The sequence below is a fragment of the Anolis sagrei genome, chromosome 2 (assembly GCF_037176765.1).
Source record: "Anolis sagrei isolate rAnoSag1 chromosome 2, rAnoSag1.mat, whole genome shotgun sequence".
Taxonomy (NCBI): Eukaryota; Metazoa; Chordata; class Lepidosauria; order Squamata; family Dactyloidae; genus Anolis; species Anolis sagrei.
Genome location: NC_090022.1, coordinates 123,054,063 through 123,073,983, shown reverse-complemented (window position 1 = coordinate 123,073,983; position 19,921 = coordinate 123,054,063). Strand labels below are relative to the sequence as shown.

General features: G+C 40.5%; 1 protein-coding gene across 5 annotated transcripts in view; it reads left to right on the top strand.

The window, feature by feature from the left end:
- B3GNTL1 (UDP-GlcNAc:betaGal beta-1,3-N-acetylglucosaminyltransferase like 1) overlaps positions 1-19,921 on the top strand; it is a 216,208-nt gene that overhangs the window by 191,782 nt on the left and 4,505 nt on the right. For 3 of the 5 annotated variants that reach the window (XM_060764529.2, XM_060764527.2, XM_067463819.1), the window contains 2 exons: positions 12,790-12,858; positions 14,354-14,428. The exons of 1 other annotated variant lie outside the window; for it this stretch is intronic. In XM_060764529.2, coding sequence (XP_060620512.2) covers positions 12,790-12,858; positions 14,354-14,428 — 144 coding nt within the window. The remainder of the gene's footprint in view (positions 1-12,789; positions 12,859-14,353; positions 14,429-19,921) is intronic. One more of the 5 variants, XM_060764528.2, reaches the window with a different exon arrangement.

The window sequence follows — 19,921 nt, the reverse complement described above, 5'->3', positions numbered from 1 at the left end:
GGACAGCCCACTGTGTTTCCTGAAGACAGATCTGTTTAACAGAGATGCAAATCTCTTATAACTCGAGTTAAAATGATGTGGGACCTGAAGAGGAAGGCCACCACTGAATTGTGATCTATTATTGTTATGATGATAACTATTTATTAAGTGCCTGAAGATGCTTGTGCTGTGCTATATAAAGCATTTTAAAAGACAAAGACTGCCTACAAGCCTACAGTCTTCGGTTATTTGGCATGATATCAGTTGGGACGTATTGTTCACTTCTTTGAGATTTGATGGAAAGATCCATTAGCAATTGCCTTTCATTTCTGCATCCTTTGGCTATAAAGGATCATTATTTAAAATGTGTTGTTTAGAATTTAAAGTTCTTATGGTAATAAAGCACACAGACATATTTATGTATTACATACCCATACAGATTACACACCCATGAAAGTCATAATGAAATCCAAATGTATGTTCATTATTCGTGAGAGACTTATTGACTGCCCTCTCCAAAACAGACCTTTCCTTAATATATGGGTGTCCATGGAGGTTTCTCTTCTGCCAGCCATTTCTGCTGTCCTATTATGCAATTTGCCTACCCCAGCTTTTGCCGTATCTGTCTGGGTGGGACCCATGTCAGTTTTAGAATCCAGGAAAATTTGATCTCTAAATGCTATACAACCACACTGCATTCGTACATTTGTTTCAGGGACTATTTCCTTTTCCATTAACTTGAGATGAGTTAATCTGTATCTTTAAATTTAGAAAACCCCACCTGTGAATTTAGAAACAGAGATAATTTTGTAATCTGTATCTTAATGTGATACACAGATGTACTGTAACATATGTTAAAATTTCCCTAGTAATCCTTAGGGACCCCATAATTGCTGTTGATGTAAAGATATGCTTAGTGAGAGTCAGATTACCACAATATGTGTGTGCCACAAGTTTGTGTTGTTGTTGTTGTAAGAAATGAATACCCATGTGCATGTGTAACACAGATGCTTCTATGTTTTGCCTCTTACAAGGTCAGGGTGGCTTGGAGCATCCACAGTTTAGAATATCAAGATGTGAGATGTTCCGCTTTTCATAAGAGTAGCTCAACTCTTAGTAGAAACTTCAAGCTTTTGGTAAAGGTAAAGGTTTCCCCCTGACATTAAGTCTAGTCATATCTGACTCTGGGAGTTGGTGCTCATCTCCATTTCTAAGCTGAAGAGCCAGCGTTGTCCATAGATTCCTCCAAGGTTATGTGGCCAGCATAACTGTATGGAGCACTGGTCAAACTTTTGACCAAAGCATTTAAAAGCATCATTTTTGAAGTCCACAACTCCCAGAAACATGATAGCTAGGGGACTCTGAGAGATATAGAAGAAAAACGCTTTTCCAAACTCTGCTCTCAATTGTGCCAAAGAATATAGAATTCTATACATTTTGTGGAAATAAACTTTGTGTGTGTGTGTGTGTGTGCGCGCACGCGCGCAAAAGACCAAGAGAGAGAGAGTGTGGTTTGACCAGCATCTAACTGGTGCTTTTCTGGAAGCTGCATATAAACCCAGACCTGCTGAGTGCTTGTTCCATGGTTTATCTCGACCTTCCATTTCTGTAAATAAAGCAGTAGATGGATTAGTGCCATCACGCAAAGCTGAAGTGCTAGACACATGCAAATAATTATTTCTCTTAAGCTGACAGACAGGTCCACTCCAAAATGTTGAGTCATCTGAAGTCACTTGAGTGCAGTTTGCAAAATTGTTTGACGTTGCTATGGAAATTTCATAATTTCCCTCCAATGTTGTGCAATGTGGTTTGTGAAATCCCTTGTTTGCTTTCATTTATTCTACTTTCCAGCTGATGAAATTGTTTCAAGAGAGCTGGTGGGTGTGGATAGGGGATGTTCAGTCTGTTTCCCTTACATTGAGAAAAATCTCCAAAGAGGAGTGTAACAGCCAGTCCCTAAACAATCTGATTCTCTCTTGTCAGTTAAAAATGCTCCTAGGTGTGGGAGAGGTAAAGCTTCAGTGGTCTCCAGTAAACATGTGTGTCTGTTGTTGCCACCCACAGAGAGACACAGTGGTGCAAGAATGGAATCGCACAGCTGTCTGTCTGTGGTGTTTCGCCATCACGCGAGTCAGCTTTTTCCTTTTATTGCAGAATGGAGAAGCCCTTCCCATTGCTGGTGTGGCTCTGATTAACTGAGATGCTGACATTCTTCCAAGCTGACCTTTACATAACATTTGCTTTGGCAACACTGCAGGCCAGGATATTATTTTGCTTGTATCAAGGTTGCAATTAGACTTATTTCTTTCTGTTTTATTTTACTCTTGGAAAAAAAAAAACCAAACAAACAGCTGGGAGCATTAACTCATTCAAGTTCTAAATGTTAGCTTTAGGGCAATATTCTCAAGAAAGTGGCTTGTGATATCTGCAGAAAGAGGTGCATATGTGTGATTGCTTCTCTACAAGGAGACCATGCCAGATAGATTCACTGGTGTGTTTCTTGCTAGTAAAAACACTTTTTGCCTTCATGATGAAACTTTTGCAGTTCTTCTTGTTAGAAGAACTGAATGCACATTAGATGCCATGTTTTGCCAACTTAAGCATGCCTCTAGTTCAGGGATAGGAAGTGTGTGGCCTTCTAGATGTTGATCTTCAGTTTCCATCACACCTATCCATTGGGTATGCTACCGTGAGATGATGGGAGCTTCTCCTAATATCTAGAGGGTTCCACAATCTTCAATCCTGGGCTAGTTGAATGAAATATACTGAGTTCTGTAAACTCCCAGGACGCATCCAGACAGGGCCCTAAACGTGCGAGGTTGTGTGCTTTTACTGGAAGTGCCCAAATGATGCCTCTGGTAAAATCGAATAAATATGAGACAAAACATGAAAATTCTGCTCTGTCCCAAATTAATTTGATACCTGGTAAGACTTATCTTTGATAAGATCCTGGTCTTTCCAGCTGTGGGCTCAGTATGGATTGGGTCCGGGGACCGTGTCACACAATCCATGTTCCCAATCCACACAGTCCTCTCAGGTCTTTTGGGCTCTATGATCCCAAAAAGCACAGAGGACATCCAACCACCCAACCCCTCCAAAGCCCTTAAAATAGAAAATAGCTTGCACAGCCGGCACTATGGTCCTGCTGGAGTCTTCCTGGTATGCATAAATGTTGTGCCATGGGGGGTGGGCAAGGAGTGATTTTCCTCCTTTCTACCCCCCCCCCCCCCATCATTTCTATGTGCTAGGAGGACTCCGTCAGGACCTTGATGGCAGCTGGGTAAATTATTTTCTATTTTAAGGCTTTTTAGAGGGAGGGGGGTTGAGTGTCTCATTACTGGGAGGGCATCTAGACACCTCCTGTGGAAAGTGTGTAGTGTAGGAGTGGGAACTAAACCTGGTCCAGCGTTTCTGGAAGCACCCCCAGAAACACCGAAATGTCTGGAGAGCCAAATGTTCCTCCACCCTGATGAGTAATGATGCCAAAGCTTATGTGGCCATATTTTCTTATATTTGTTTCCAGCTATCGTTGCCCCCCTCCCCCCTTACACACACACACTGACACAATGAAATGCAGGTTGTAAGTTGTCCAATTTTTGTTTTGATGAGGTTGTGGGGAACTTTGTCAGGCAGTGTTTACAGGAATTGGGATAAACAGTAATATGAGATGTTGGAAAGCAATATCACAAATTCAGCAATCCTGTCTATTGAGAACTACCTTAAGCATAGATAGACAGGCATCCATACCTCTATGCAATGGTGAAGGGACAAAAAGAAGACCACAATCTGTTTTCTCTTGGATTATTTAAGATTTTATTATTTTTTAGACTCTCAAAGACTCACCTAAAAGACCTTTTGTTCTGAGATAGTAGATGATGATGATGATGATGATTACTATTATCTGAGATAGATAAATAGATATTATAACTGTTTTGCACAGCCAGTCACCATGAGCACATTGGTAAAATGTAGGATAAGTGAAAGGACCATATGCACATATTGCCAAATTGTGGCCAATGAATGATTTTAGTAGATTTTTTTAGTTCACTTCAACCAAGACATTTTGTTTTTCTTCTTTGACAAATCTATAAAATTCCACTTGTATACGATCCCCAGGCAATGTTCATAAAATTATAGGAAGATGAACGTAGTGATAAAATTACAAATAAGAGACATAAAATGATTTAGCCAGGAAACAAATAAATCAATTACCTGTGTTATATTAAGATTTAAAATGCTTTGGTGAACAAAAGCAATAACATCATCAATTGTATCTCTTTAGGAGATCAATCCAAAGCTGGAGTGCCATCCCACTACAGAGACTTGCATGAAGCAATACAATGAACATATTTATCTTTTCTATAGATTTTGTATGGCTAACTAGTGGCATGACTGCTTAAGAGATACAGGTTACAACAGTGTGGCACACACTGAAGAAGGGACAACAAAGCTCACAGATATGAGTACAGTCCAAGTCAGAAGTACAGTTTTCCCTTGCTACTTCGCGGTTTGCTTTTCGCAGACCCACTGTTTCACGGGTTTTTGAAAATATTAAAATAAAATATTTACATCCAGTGGAGGCCAGGGACCCTGGAAGTACAGTGGCCTGAGGTTTGGCGGGGAAGGCCTGCCTCCCTGGCCTGCTGCAGCCTGCATGGCTTTGACGGCGCTGCCAGGGTCTGCGGAGGCCAGGGAGGCAGGCAGGCACCCTTGGGATGGGCTGGGAGGCGGGTAAGGAAGCATGGGTACAAAAATAGTATATAATATATATAAAATAATGTATAGATATTAAAATTAATAAGGCGTCCCTACATCACGGAACGGAACCCCCACGATAAGTGAGGGAACACTGTAGTCCATTTCCAATTCAGTATCCTATCAATGTTACCTCTAGCTTGCTAATCTTGTGATCTACTTGTCTCCTGTTCTGGAAATTTCAGAATCTTCGTCTTTTGCTAGAAAATCCACTGTGCATCTAGGACTTCGCAGCAGCCATTTTTACTGCTGCCTGAGCATTTTAAAAGAAACCTGGCTTTCTCCGATTTGAGGAGTTGACGTGGTTGTAGCATTTCTGCAAGAGTGAAGCTGAACAGACCCCTTTTGTTTGAAAAACATCCGATTCACCTCAAGCTTGCAGCTGTAGATAAAAGCCAGTGCTTTTATGGGTTACTTTTTCAGTCCAGGTTCAGTAACATGAATGTTAAGGCTGCTTTTATAAGTTTATTCCCCCAACCAATGCAGCACAAGATGTTTTAATGAGAAAAGCACAGCGTATGCCAAAGTTCTTGGGGTGCTAATGATGCTGCCACAGTGATGTACAGCATAGATTGCACATATGGAAATGTGTAAGCCCATAAACATTTTCTGGTGCTGGAGAGGTTATACAACCAGATTTTTTTCATCAAACCTGCTTAATGTTTGCCCTGCAAGTTTTAGATAAATTAATCGTGTGAGATAAGCTGGCTTAGCATTAGAGGATGGACACTGGTGCTCAATCCTCAATTGCATATACAGCAAGCACTTCCAGACCTTAGATTTGTGAACTTCCCATAAAATACCTATCTTTCTTGGATCTTTCTATCCTTCTTTTGTTATTTTTTCTTGGTGTTGTTATTTGCTATAAAGCCAGCTTCCATATATGGCAACTATATAAATGAGATACCTCCCAGAGACCAGATTATCCACAACTCGGCTCAGTTCTTGCAAAGTCAGAGCTGTGTTTTCCTCGGTTGCATCAACCCTTCTATAATGCAATCTTCCATTTCCTACTGCCTTCCACTTTACCAAGTATTACCATTTCCCCACCTCCAGTGAGTCATGTTGTCTCATGATGTGTCCAAAGAAATCTGTAAACAGAAAAAACACACGTTTGGGGAGAATGCAGAAGAGGAAGTAACTACAAGAAGCCTCCGTAAGCTCATGTAAGCTCAGTTCAACTTGTAAAGGATCCTGCAGTTATTCTGTAGATTCCTCAGAAGTACAAAGAAGTCAAGGAACTATTCATGTGTTACATTTTTACATGCACATATTAAAATAAAACTCCTTAGTGTTAATGAAGGTTCCAGATGAAAGCAGAGACTGGGAAGTAAGGCAACTTTGCAATAGTTCATACTTTTCTTGTAGCAAAAAGTAGAAACCTGTTTTATTTCACTCTAATATTTAAGGTCTCCAGAGATGACCTGTACACTCAGATTGGGGATATGTCAACCTCAGTGATGTCTGCTATAATCATCAATGGATCTTCAGTGCCCCCTGGTGGCGCAGCGAGTTAAACCGCTGAGCTGCTGAACTTGCTGACTGGAAGGCTGGCAGTTCAAATCTGGGGAGCGGGGTGAGCCCCTACTGTTAGGCCCATCTTCTGCCAACCTAGCAGTTTGAAAAATGCAAATGTGAGTGGATTAATAGATCCTTGGTGGGAAGGTAACAGCACTGCATGCAGTCATGCTTGCCACATGGCCTTGGAGGTGTCTACGGACAACGCTGGCTCTTTGGCTTAGAAATGGAGATGAACATTGTAGAGAAATGTTTATTATAAAGTGTTTATTATACTGTGTTTAAACTGTATTTATGTTTTACATTGGTTGTCATGGGCTAGCTGTGAGAAATAGGTTGCCATGGTGACAAGGCAGAAGAGGAGGTGGGCGGAGCTTAAGGAAAAAAAGGTTTGAAAGTGACAGTTAAGTTTCAGTCAGGAGGATGAGACCCTGAGAGGAGGAGCAGAGTCAGATAGGACTCTGGAAAAGTAGTTTAGTCAGGAGGAAGAGACCCTGAGAAGAGGGCAGAGTCAGTTAGGGCTCTGTGGTGTGAAGCAGTGTAAATTCAGTTAGTTCTTAGTATTTGTGAATATTTCTTCAGCAAGGGAGCTGAAGGTGAAACCTCGTTAGATTGCTTGAGTAAAAAAAGAATCTAACAGAGGGGGTTTTAGGATCGCCAGTAGTGGAAGACTGGAGATCAGTGGTTTGATCCGGTATAGGACAAACAGTGAGAATATTCACAACAAGGAACACTGAAATAATAAAGCACTTCACTGTAGAAGGAGTTTATAAGATTGTAACATCTAAAGCCTGAATGTATCTCAACCAAGCCATATTGTAACCATCAAGCATATGCCAAGCTCAACATCTCAATATTGCAACAATTACGCTTTGTTTAACAATAAACTTGTTCTCTTTGTATTTTAAACCTGCCTCCTCCATTGATTTTACGTTCGGTGCATTCCACTCTACCAAAGTTACCTCACAACGCAAATAGGGATAAACAGAGACTTTAAGACCAGCGTCTCTAAACATATTGGTGGCAGTTTAATTTAATAGCAGTCTAGGAACTTTCTGTACATTTTTGGTGGTCCCATTTGGTGGGATTAACGCACGACTTTACTTTTTATTGGTGGCATTGATACGTCTTTACAAACATCAACCCCCAGAGTTGGACACGATGAGACTTAATGTCAGGGGAAACCTTTACCTTCAGTGTGTTAGCGAGTTGCCTCAACTTTTATTGATCTTGAGGACTCACTCTTGAAGACTATTACAGGAAACTCAGATGCTATTTTACTGATTTGTGGCCCAACCTCTTGTATTCCAGTAGTCTGTTAAAATAGTTGGTCTCACCCTGAACACCAGATAATATTTGACACAATCTTTGTAAGAGGCCAGATATCAGGGATTATTGATAGGGGAAGGAATAAATAAATAAAGATGGACATTAATCCATTGATGTGCTAAAGTAAGCAGGTCATGCAGGTCTCTTACCCAGACATGGTGACTGTATAAACAATTACATGTCAGTTCTTTCCCCAGCTTCTGGATGCATACTTTTCTTGCTTTCTTAATTAATGAAAAGGTAAATAGTGATGGCATAAAAATAAGCAACTGGAGATTAGACCACCCGTGTGAATATAGGATGGTGCAGGAAGTACCTGTTTCAAGATAGTTTATAGGCAATTGTAAACTGTTACTATGCCACTTAACTGCAGTTCTGGACTATCACAATAGAACAAAAACGATGCAGAAATTAGCTTTATATTTAGACTTTCATGTAGCTTTCACCCCAGTTGTTTGGCAGAAATATTCTCTGTATTTATTTAGACATTGGTGCCCTTATTTTGATTTTTGTCATGTGCATCTGGTCAGAATTTAAATGTTTTCTCAAAATTGTTCGTGCTTAGTCTCTATCAGCTTCAGTTATCAATTTGTTAGAAAAATGGAATAGTGACAGGAAGACGGTAGGCTATACATGAATAAAACAAGTTTCATATTCATTTATTTTCTGCTTTTTAAATCACTGTTAATTAATGTAATTTTTATTTATGCAATGCTTTTGACACAGAATAAATAAATAAATAAATTTAATGGTACTGAGAAGCACTAAATGATAATTGGTGCAAGAATCAACCAGATATGCAAAATATTGAGCACATGAAACTCAAACTGCCAAGTTGATACAAATTCTGGATCTTTAAAATGCATCATAATCCTGGGCAAGAACTAAAACCAAACAAAATGGATGCCTCTTATTTTTCTGCCTTGAGAATTAGCTTATTCAAGCACTAAAAATCTTAATCAAATACACACATGCCAGGGTTAGTATTTTGTATTTACTCTTTTCCATTGTGTATATGTTGTTGTTGATTTTTTTTTTAAAAAAAATGTAAACTATCTTCTGAGCCTGATGTTTTGCTGCAAATAAGATAAAACATGAGTAAATAAATCATAATCCTCTGGGCCTAGGTGCCAAAATAAGGCTCCAGAAACTATTGCCAGCAGCCTTTGTGGTTTTGCTTGTGCAACCTGATCTTTAAACCAACAGATTAATAACACTGGAATCTTTGTACCTACAGCAATCCTGAACAGCTGTTGGAAGCCTCTGTGCCATTTCGAGCTTCTAGAGGGGAAAATCATATTCCTTGCTGGCACGTTTGTCATTGCAGCATCTTAAGCACCTCAACCAGGATGCTTTTCTTACAGAGAGATCTTAGTGTGTAAAAGTCCATTTGTAGCTTATCCCCAAAAGAAGTGTGTTCCTCCTGTAGGGTAGAATCATAGAATCATAGAGTTGGAAGAGACCTCGTGGGCCATCCAGTCCAACCCCCTGCCAAGAAGCAGGAATATTGCATTCAAAGCACCCCTGACAGATGGCCATCTAGCCTCTGTTTAAAAACCTCCAAAGAAGGAGCCTCCACCACACTCTGGCGCAGAGAGTTCCACTGGGTACAACTTCTCTATCTTTGCTCTCCTGTATTGAACGTATTTTAAATCCATATGACGGACTAATGCCAAGATCTTATTTTTATGGGCACAAGTTTCATGTTTGGGAAGTCCTCACCATATTTGAGGGATCTCTTCCTCTCCTCTTCACCGCATTTCAGCCAGTGGAAGAGAACATGGAGAGGCTGCTGTGAGGTGACTGGGGCAAGGCAGTATACTACAGGCAATCCAGTTCCACTCACCTTACCTTATGACAATGCACCCTGCCCAATGAAAATGAGAAGATAGACTTAAACTGAATTTCAGCAGATCCCATGCTAACAGAGTGTTACAAAGCAACATAGAAACTTTGCTGTTAGTGGGTGCCAGATTCTTCAAACAGTTTCTTGTTTTTCATTCCCTTTGGAATGTGCACCAGGAATACTATTTTCAAGAAGGTTCCTGTGGTTTTCTCTTTTCTAGGCTGAAAGAAATTGATCTACCGTTTTCTTACCTCCCCTAAACAGCAACCCCCCCCCCCAAATATCTGGCCTCAGTCCAACGCCTGGAGCCCCCGGTGGTGCAATGAGTTAAACCCTTGTGCTGGCAGGACTCAGACCAAAAGGTTGGCAGTTCGAATCCAGGGAGCAGGGTGAGCTCCTATCTGTCAGCCCCAACTTCCCTTGCCGGGGACATGAGAGAAACCTCCCAGAGGATGGTAAAACATTCAGGCATTCCCTGTGCAACATCCTTGAAGATGGCCAAGTCTCTTGCACCAGAAGTGACTTGCAATGTCTCAAATTACTCCTGACACACACACAAAAAAGTCCAACAACTCCACATTTGTAAATTTCCACATGCAGACATATGCTATGGCAGCACAATGCAGTGCCCATACAGATTATCAATACCGTGTAACACAAGTCAATGACTGGATGCAATTTCACAATGCACAACACGTGATGCACAATCACAATATAAAGAATAGGGTGTACAGCCATAGGGTGTAATTACAATGCAAGATATACCATGTGCAACTGGAATACATAATTACATTGCAAAGTATAAGATGAACACCCACAATAGACAATGTGCAATTTGCAAAGACAACACACAGATAAATATGCTGTCTATGCAACTCTGTTTTGACTGCAAAAAGCCCAAACAACAACAAATTGTGCAATAATTAATCCGTAATTAAATGCATTAATTATTCAATTAGCCTCATCGCAAAAACTACATGTGATAGAGAAAAAATAAACACAGATTTGAATTCAAAATGAAAAATGCTTGTTGTCTTGTGTTACATGAATACGATGTGAAATGTGCAGACTTTACAGTAATCGGCTGTATTGTACCATTCATATTTTCAAAAGTTGACGTGATATGGAAAAAAATATAGATATACTTAAAATCAGCATAAAAACTGCTTCTCTAATTTCTCGTGATTACAAAATGTTTGATTTTGTTGGTTTGTGTTATTTGTTTCTTGGTTTTTAAGCATGTTCCTGGGGTAATTTGAGGCGCTGATTTAGAAAATTGTATTGTATAGACTGCATCAGCCCTGCCACATACACAATTGGAGGACCTTCTTATAGCAACACCACAGGGGCTCTCAAGTGGCTAGCTACTGGTCAAAGGACATTTAATATAATGCCAAGTTTTTATTTATTTTGTTTTTAAAATACATCACAGCTGTACCCTTGGTTCACTTCTGATGCGATAAATATATAACTAAATATTAAAATAAAAATGTCATCATAAAAAATGTCAAAGCACCAACAAGTGTTCCAATCCAGGGGCTAAATAGGCAGTTCAGATGTCGTAATTCAGATTATTGTTATGATGTTAAAAGTTTCATGTTTAATATTGTTCAGGCATTTAATTATTTTTCTAATTTACATTAGAACTAACATGTTGGAAAGAAATAAGGCATTTGGCCATAAAGCTGTAATTGTTTCCAACTTTCTGCTTGATGCTCATTTGAGCCGTCTGTTTTTGTGTAGGACATTCAACCATGCATGTTTCTTCCAGACATATGTTGACAGACCAAGCAGATCTTTCCTGAATGTGAACTGTAATTTTCGCATATTGTTTCCTGCCATCTTTTTAAATTGTTTCATTGTCATTTAAATTGATGTTTTTGTTGTTTGTTTATTTGGCTTAAGGCCTGATTTTCTCCAATACCTGACCCGAATCAGCTCACAGATAAAAATGGAAAAAACAGCACAAACTAGACAAGAAATGTTAAAGCCCCATAAAACACATTATAATATGGTATCGGCTGTTGTTTGGTTACAATCATACATATTATAGGTTTGGGGGGGGGGGGGGAAGCAAATCAATAAAAAGCATGAAATTTATTTGTCCTGAGACTTAATTGTGATAGCTTGCATAGTGATGGTCTAAACCCAACAACAATGGTATTTTGTTGAAGGCTTTCATGGCTGAAATCACTGGGTTGTTGTAGGTTTTTCAGTGCAGGCAAAACGTCAGGAGAGAATGCTTCTAGAACATGGCCATATAGCCCCAAAAACGTACAACAACCCAACAATACTGTTAATAGTTTCAAAAATTAAATTATGGTATTAATTCTAAGTTGGGTATTTTAATGTTTTAATTGTATTCTTTAATGGTTCTTTCCCATGCCCTGTTTGTCTTTTAGCATTTCTTAATGAATGAGTGTGCTTTGACTTTGGGTCGGTGGGTGTTGGGGGCAGGGGGGGGGTCATCCATCCTATATTCAGCTGGGAGATTTAAGGCTCATTCCAGTTGTGAGTCCGAACTAGAGCAGATCCACTGAATAAAGGGATTTGCATGAGGGCTGACCTACCATATTGCAGTTGAATCGATGGATCTGCTTCTACTAAGACTAGCAATTGGATTTACCCCCTAGGTTTCTAAAGTGAAGTAATTTCAAACTGGATATAGCAGATCCTTGCAATAGGATACTATGGGGATATTGTTGTTACCCTATAAAATATTTAGGTAATATCAAGATGATTTAAATGTCAGAATATAAAGAGGCCAGGCCGTTCTTGTCATGCTTTTGATGTGTACTTCTCATGAGAGCCTGTATGGTATAATGGTTTGAGTACTGGATTAGGACTTTGGGAATTTAGGATTCAAACCCTAACTTGGCTATGGGAAGCTACAGGGTGACTTTAGCCAAGTCACATAATCTCTGCTTAAAAGGAAGACATTGGTAGACTTCCTCTGAAGAAAGCTTGCCAAGAAAACCCCAGGATAGTTTCACTTTCGGATTGCTATAAATCAGAAAATGACTTGAGGGTGAACATCATTAACAACATACAACATAAGAATCTTGTAGCACCCAAATGCTGTTGGGATTATAATTCACAGCATTCTTCACTAATGGTTAGGACTGCTGAGAATTGCAGTCCAAACACATCCATTGGTCATCCTGCTCCAGACAGTCAAAACATCCAGGCATTCCCTGGGCAACATCCTTGCAGACAGCCAATTCTCACACCTGAAGCGACTTGCAGTTTCCCAAGTCACTCCTGACACGGAAAAAAAAAAGAATAAATATGGATGTTACAACAACCAATGCAAAATAGCAATTCTGCCACCTTTGATCCAATTTCTTTTCTGTCTCCTGTAGGTAGTTGCATTTTGTGATGTGGATAGAAATAAAATTGCAAAAGGATTTTACACTTACGAAGACTCCAAGGTGGGTGTTAGTCCTCCTGATCCACAAATGACCCGAGAGTCCACCAGTGGACCATGATGCCTGAATCACTGGGGATGGGCAGAAGTTGGGAGAGGAGTCATAGAGTCTGCATTCAAAGTGCCTAATATTGCAATCAGTCAATGCACCTGGTTTAAATATTGCAGAGTTATTAGATTTAATATCAAAGTAGTCTGAGTGACCTGCTTTGTTTTGGCTGCAAATGTGAAATGCTATGCAACGTGAATGCATTTGTCAATGGCATAGCTCTTGGAGGAGAAAAAGAGAATGGTAAAGAACCTTGTGACAGATGCAGAATTACGCCATCTAAAATCCTGATTTTGGATAGAAGAAGCAAAGACTTCTGTAGCCTTTATTAAAAACTGCCTTTTTTTCATTTTGACCTTGCTAGTTAAGAAGCTAGAATCCCATTGTGTTTTTGTGTGTGCATGTTTTAAAGCAAAGTTTGGCTTCTGGGGATTCAAAGCCCAGATGAACCAAATGAGCAACTGAGCCAGAATCTGAGAAAGGCAACACGAGGGATAAAACAATTCACAGCCTGCGTTATTGCCAACTGGGGAAATGTCTATGCCAGCTAACATTTCATCTTTGTAATATGACAGTTGTTTTCAAATTAATGGTTGGCTTCCTGCCACTGACTTAAATAGCCTCTCTAAAAATGAAGAGTTGGGGGGGGGGGCACAGTTTTGTGTGCCACAGTCGAATGAAGGACTTTGTTGGGTTCCTGGGCACGGCGAACTGGCACGCTTCGGCCTCCTTATGAATGGCTGTCACCTTGTGCGAACGCAAACACTAGCAGAAGAGAATGAAGCCTTTCGTGTGAAAGATCTTCCCTTTGAAAGGCTCTGCCTTAGAAATACAAAATGGAGAGGAAAGAACAGGAAGCAAAACTCAATTTCCAAATAGAACATGACCCACTGGGAAGTTCAGTTCCTGCTGTTTTTTATTTCGATCCCTCTGGCAGAACAACACTTCTGAATGCAAGACTATAAAATTAATACAGTGGAAGAGGGAAAACAGAATAGTTGGGGGGGGGGGGGGTGGATCGGCTTCTTACATGCCAGTAAATTATATCAGTGGAAAAAGGAGGGCTCCGTTACTGCTGACATTAATGGGGAACTTTGATACTCATTTATGAGGAGATGGGGCTTTTATTCTATTCATATGGGGCTTTTATTCTATTCTATTCAGAGGCCAAAGCAGCTTTTCAAAGGCAGTGGGAATTTTTTTGCAGATATAACTTCTATCTCTTTAATTTTGTAAAATGGTAACAAACACCCTCTGCTCTTGAAATGGCACTTCTTGAAATTGTGTTTTAAGAGATTCCCATGAAGATGAACCAAGAAGCAAAACTATCTTACGTTCTGACAGTGAAACAGCGAGACTCTCAAGTACCAAAATCAAACTCTTCGAGAAATGTCACCATTCTGTAGGCAGCCATGAAGTAGCGAAAATAAAGGTGTTTCTTTCTCTCTAGGAAATCCCCAAACCCAGAATTCCTGTCTTACATTTCAGAGATGCTTCACCACCTTTCATTATTTGTGTAAAACTGGTGAGTATAATTTCCAGGTCTGGGTACAACCATGGGAAATCCACATTAGTTTAAAAGTTTTCCCGCATTTTTCAAGAAAGCTCTTTTTGCAGATATTAGCAACATTGCTGAAATTTCACCTCAAACCACTGTTTAAAGTTCAGTTGCAAACTGAGAATTCCATTTTAAAATTAATATGAAATGCTCATTTAAAAAATGTTATTTAAAAAAAGAATTTGTACTTCGACGTTGAAATTAGGTGCTGCAATTTGCGCTTAGGCTTAGCAGTGTTTGTGGGAGAGGGATCATAGAATCATTGAGTTGGAAGAGACCTTGTGGACCATCCAGTCCAACCCCCTGCCAAATAGCAGGAACAATCGCATTCAAAGCAGCCCGGTCAGATGGCCATCCAGCCTCTGTTTAAAAGCCTCCAAGACAGCGCCTCCACCACACTCCGGGTCAGAGAGATCCACTGTTCTTCCTCGTGTTCAGGTGGAATCTCCTTTTCCTGTAGTTTGAAGCTCTGTGCCCTAGTCTCCAGGGTACAAGAAAACAAGCTTGCTCCCTCCTCCCTATGACTTCCCCTCACATGGCCCTCATCATCTCTCCTCCCAGCCTTCTTTTCTGCAGGATAAACATGTTAAACCGCTCCTCATAGGGCTTGTTCTCCAGACCCTAGTCGCCCTCCTCTGGATATATTCCAGCTTGTCAATATCTCTTTTGAACCGTAGTGCCCAGAATTGGACACAGTATTCCAGGTGTGGTCTAACCAAGGCAGAATATTGGGGTAGCATGACTTCCCTGGATCTAGACAGTATACTCCTATTTATGTAGGCCAAAATCCCATTAGCATGACATTGTTGACTCATGTTTAATTTGTTGCCCACGAAGACTCCAAGATCTTTTCCACACATACTACTGTCGAGCCAGGCATTGTTCCCCATTCTGTATCTTTGCATTTCGTTTTTTTTCTGCCTAGGGAGGGAGAGAGAGGGTAAGCAACTGGCACTGAATCCACCCAACTTGTCAATGTCTGTCTTAGAATATTGCCAAGATTTTAAATTTTATATTACACCAGGGAAGCTCACTATTAGAATCATTCACTTTGGTATAGGTGGCAATCACTTATATAGAACAATTTGGGTTATTTAAAATGCAGCTTAGCAAAGGTTAACACGATGCACAATTTTGATTACATTCTATTAATATCTAAAGGCCTGTCACAGAGGGCAGGAGCAGGTCTAATGGCTTTAAATTACAGAAGAGTGGGCTGAACATTGGAAGGAATTTCTTGATAGTAGAGCTGTACAGCAATGGAATCAGTTCCCTGAAGGGTCTGTGATATATCTTTTTCTGAACGCCCTCAAAAAGGGGCCGGACAGATCCCTGCTGGGGGGATACATTAGCTCAGTCTTTCCCAAATTGGTCTTCCAGGTATCTTGGACTTCAGCTTCTAGAATTCAAGATAATTGGAAAATGCAGCTGAGGCTGGATTTACACTACTATATAATACAGTATCTGATCCCAGATTATCTGCTTTGAACTGGATTATATGAGTCTACACCAGTTAAAATCAGATAATCTGGGATCAAAAAACTGGATTATATTACAGTGTAGGTCCAGCCTGAAGTTTTTAGGTGTTGAAGTCATAAAAGTTTTGGGATCATTGTTTTACCTTTCCTACGCTGAGCGAGGGCAGTTTGGACTCAATGGCCTTTGGGGTTGATGATTTTTATGAATTCATCCTGTCCTGCCATTGCAAAATCACCTCCCTCCTTGGTTAAAATGACCCCTGGAGGAGCAAAATAACTTCTGCAGAAATGTTGAATCTTTGTGAAGACACGTACCAAGTTTCAAGAGTCATCAGGTACACAAAAGGGACAATAGTTACCACCTAGGTTAGGCAGTGCGGCCCCAGCATCTGCTCCATTCTTGTGAAATCTGGACAGGGGAGGGTGGCGCATACCAGCTAGTCTAACCCTTGTCCTGCACTGTGAGAAAAGTGCCTGGGTGGGAATCCTGAAGCCTTCCAGATGTTGTTGGACCACACCTCCCCTAACATTCCTCACAATTGGCTCTGTTTCTAATGCATCTGAAGATGTGAGCTGTGGCCCAAGAAAGTTTATGATGCAGTCTTAAAAGTTGACATGAGATTACTTTTTCCTTCCCCTTTTAAACAGAAAAAGGCAAAGACAGCCACTTCTTTCCAAATTGTTACTTTGTCAACATCAGATTGTATTTTTCATTCTGAAATGTAATGTAAAAGTGAGCAAGCGAGAAATGTTATTTCCAGAGGTCTGCAGAGTTTCGTGGAGAAATTATGCTTAGAAAGCATATGTTGGTCGTAAATATGATGTTAGGTGAGGGGACAGTTGGTTATTGGACAAAATTAGAAAGCCTTGCAATTGGAAGAGAATAATAGTGAACCCATTGCTTTTTAAGTATTTGAAAGATCTAAAAGTCATTCTTTGGGCACTGCACGAGTCAGTAAATTCCCCTTTAAGAAATAGTCCAGACCTGCTGAGTGACTTGCCAACTGGCAATGGCTTTCTTCTGTTTCCCCTCCATTCTCAGTCTGGCTTTGCATCAGGCTTGATCTGAAAACCTCACCCAGCTTCTCTTCTGCATCCCCTCACCATTAAGAAAAATGGATTGTGGTTTCTAATGCTTGGGGTAAAGTTCTTCCACTGCTGTCCTGACGGCAGAGGAAATGGTTTCTAAACTGGCTGGAACTTGCTTAGAGAAGCTGAACTCTTGTTGCTCTGTGGTGATATTGTGCAGACTAAGGATAAATCCAAGGATTCAGACTTTGAGGTATTTCTGGTCCCCGTGAACTTTTGCTTTAGCACAAGCTGCGTATGAAAGAGGAGATGAAAAACAAATCCACTGAGCTGCTATGTATTTAATTTCCCTCAAATATGAGCCCTATACCCGCTCCAGGGCTCTGCTAACAGTCCTGCAGAGCCCTGGAAATGGAGGGAGATCCATTATACTGAGTCCTGCAGAAAAATGAATTGGCTGTTGAGGGAAGGAGAGAAGTATCCCATAGACAGACTTACGAAACCAGAGTCAGTCCTGTGATGTTGTGATACAAGCATCAAATCTATTGTAGGTCCTATATAGCATTAGCATTGGCATCATACCCAGGAAGTGGCAAAGCAATAGTTCTGTAACTGGTCTGCCCAATACAGGTAAGTCCTGATTTGTATGGCTGTGTCCCTTCTGGACACCACAATTCAAGAAACAGGCTGACAATTCTAGAAGAATTTTGAAGCTCTCAAAATGGTAATGCACAAATAAATAATATCTGGGAGATAGTAAGCCTATCATAGAAATGCAAATGAAAAAGGAGACAGGGTTCAAATATGTTGCAAATACATCAGAAGAGTGTAGCAGGAGGGGAATTGTTCTGAGTCCCTTGTGGTCCTCATGAGAAGTGAGATTACAGGAAGGCAGGTTAAATTCTAGGAAATAAAATGTAAACTGTTGAACTGTCGAGCAATGAAATAAGGGCTTGGGAGCATCTCCCTGCTCCCTTGATGTCTATAAAACACAAAATGAACTAGCAAGGAAGCAAAAACTGGCTGCTATCTTGGGTATCTTGCCAAGGAGCAACCTGGATTCCAGTTAAGCTCAAGCGTTCATTTTATGGGACATGGAACGTGACACGTGTATGACCATAGGTGGAAAAACTTATTTGGATAGGCCTGAAATAGGAATGTTTTTCAAATTATTTATGGTATATGTTATAATTGCAGTTTGGCACACTTAAACAAATTGTCACCAGATTTTGCTTAGGTAGATCATCCAAAGCTATCATTTACTCACTGTCATTCAGGACCTCATCAGATGGCCTTTTGTAAGGGGGACAGCGGGGGAAATCATGAGGCAATGTAGGGAACTGTCTCTGCGTGTTCCTTACTGTCAGAATCTGTGGCATCCCTTCCCACAATGTTTCCCTGCTGACCCCCACTTCCTCTTTGGCTCCTCTAACTTTTTTCTATGAAGGGTCAGGTGTATACCCGACTCCTCTGGGCTCCACTGCTGCAATGGTGCCGGCATGGAGCCCCACAGTGTCCCACCGGTAGTAACCCTGCATCATGTGATGGGCTCCGTGATGCCAGCAGCGGAGAGAAGTGGGGAGAAGATGCTTTACTCTCTCCCAACAATGAGGTTGCAAGTGTCCCGATTAACACACAAGTTTTAGGAAATAAAATGTAAAATGTTGAGCAATAGAGTCAGAAACACTTCTATATGACAGGGCTCCTTAGTGGGTAGATGGAGCAGGTGGATGATGCCACTTGAATGTCACTCACCAATTGCATGGGATCTCAACCTGTCAGCACATATTATACAGCAGATAAGACTTGTTTTCTTACAAAGCATGCTTTGTGATGGCAATCATTGGGGAAGATTCCATTTTAGGCACGTGATGGCTTACTTTGCAAGCAGGAGATACTGAGATAATTCGATGATCACTTGGTGGAAGGAACTTTTAGCTGTGGGGATTTCAGAAGGAGTCTGGCTTTGAAGAATCTGCCTGGCCAGGGTGACTAACTTTCCAGGAACAAGTATCTGTAACTTTCAGACCTCTTTCCTCTGAAATAATTGGTCTGCCACAGAAGATGATGTGTGAGGATGCAAGAGGCAGGCTCTTCTTTAACCTTGTATGGCTGGAAAGGCTTGGATGTTTGCTTTGGAAAGACTTAAGACCCAAGGGTGGAACTGCCGCATTTGCCTGCTGTGGAGCGCACCTTCCCTCCTGCAAGCCGCTCCTGGCCAGCTTGTTTTGGCATTCTCTTGAAAGTCTTAGCTGGCAAGAAGAAAGAACTGCCCAGTCTGCTCCCCACTGGGTATTTCAGTATAAAAGCATGTGGATGCAAAAGACTGGATCAAGCAAAGAATGTTGCTCTCTGCGTGCCATTGTGTGTTTTTCCGTTAAAGCCTTGTGAAGAAAAAAAGTATATATTTTCTGTTGACAGTACTTAATCCAGTTTGAGTTTGCAGTACCACTAAGCTTTGATATTTTTTGTATTTGATCAGATTCAGGAAGAGAAGAACACAGTCCTCAAAGGCACTCCTTGTTCAGCTCTATTTCTATACAGTTTCTTTAAATATTCTTCCAGTTGGCAAAGTTTTGGTGGTTCTAGCACTTTGAACAAAGTTGTCAAAGATGAATGGCAATTTTGTAGTACTATATTCATTGCATTGCATTTTTACACCAATATAGCATTGGTGGAGGGCAACACCTGAGTAAACTAGAACCTAGTTAGTCTATCGGTTTATATGATTTCTATCCTGCCTTTCTCTTGACATGGAACCCAAGATACCTTCTGAAATAGAGTAATCATGTAAAACATAATAATGACAAGTTAGGAAAAGAAATGAACAAGATGTCCTATTAAAATACTAATAGTTTTAAACAGTAGAAAAGCATTTCAGGGGGGAAAATAAGGAAGTATTTCTACACAACCAATTAATTGCCAAATGCCCATGTGAAGTGAGGACTTGGAC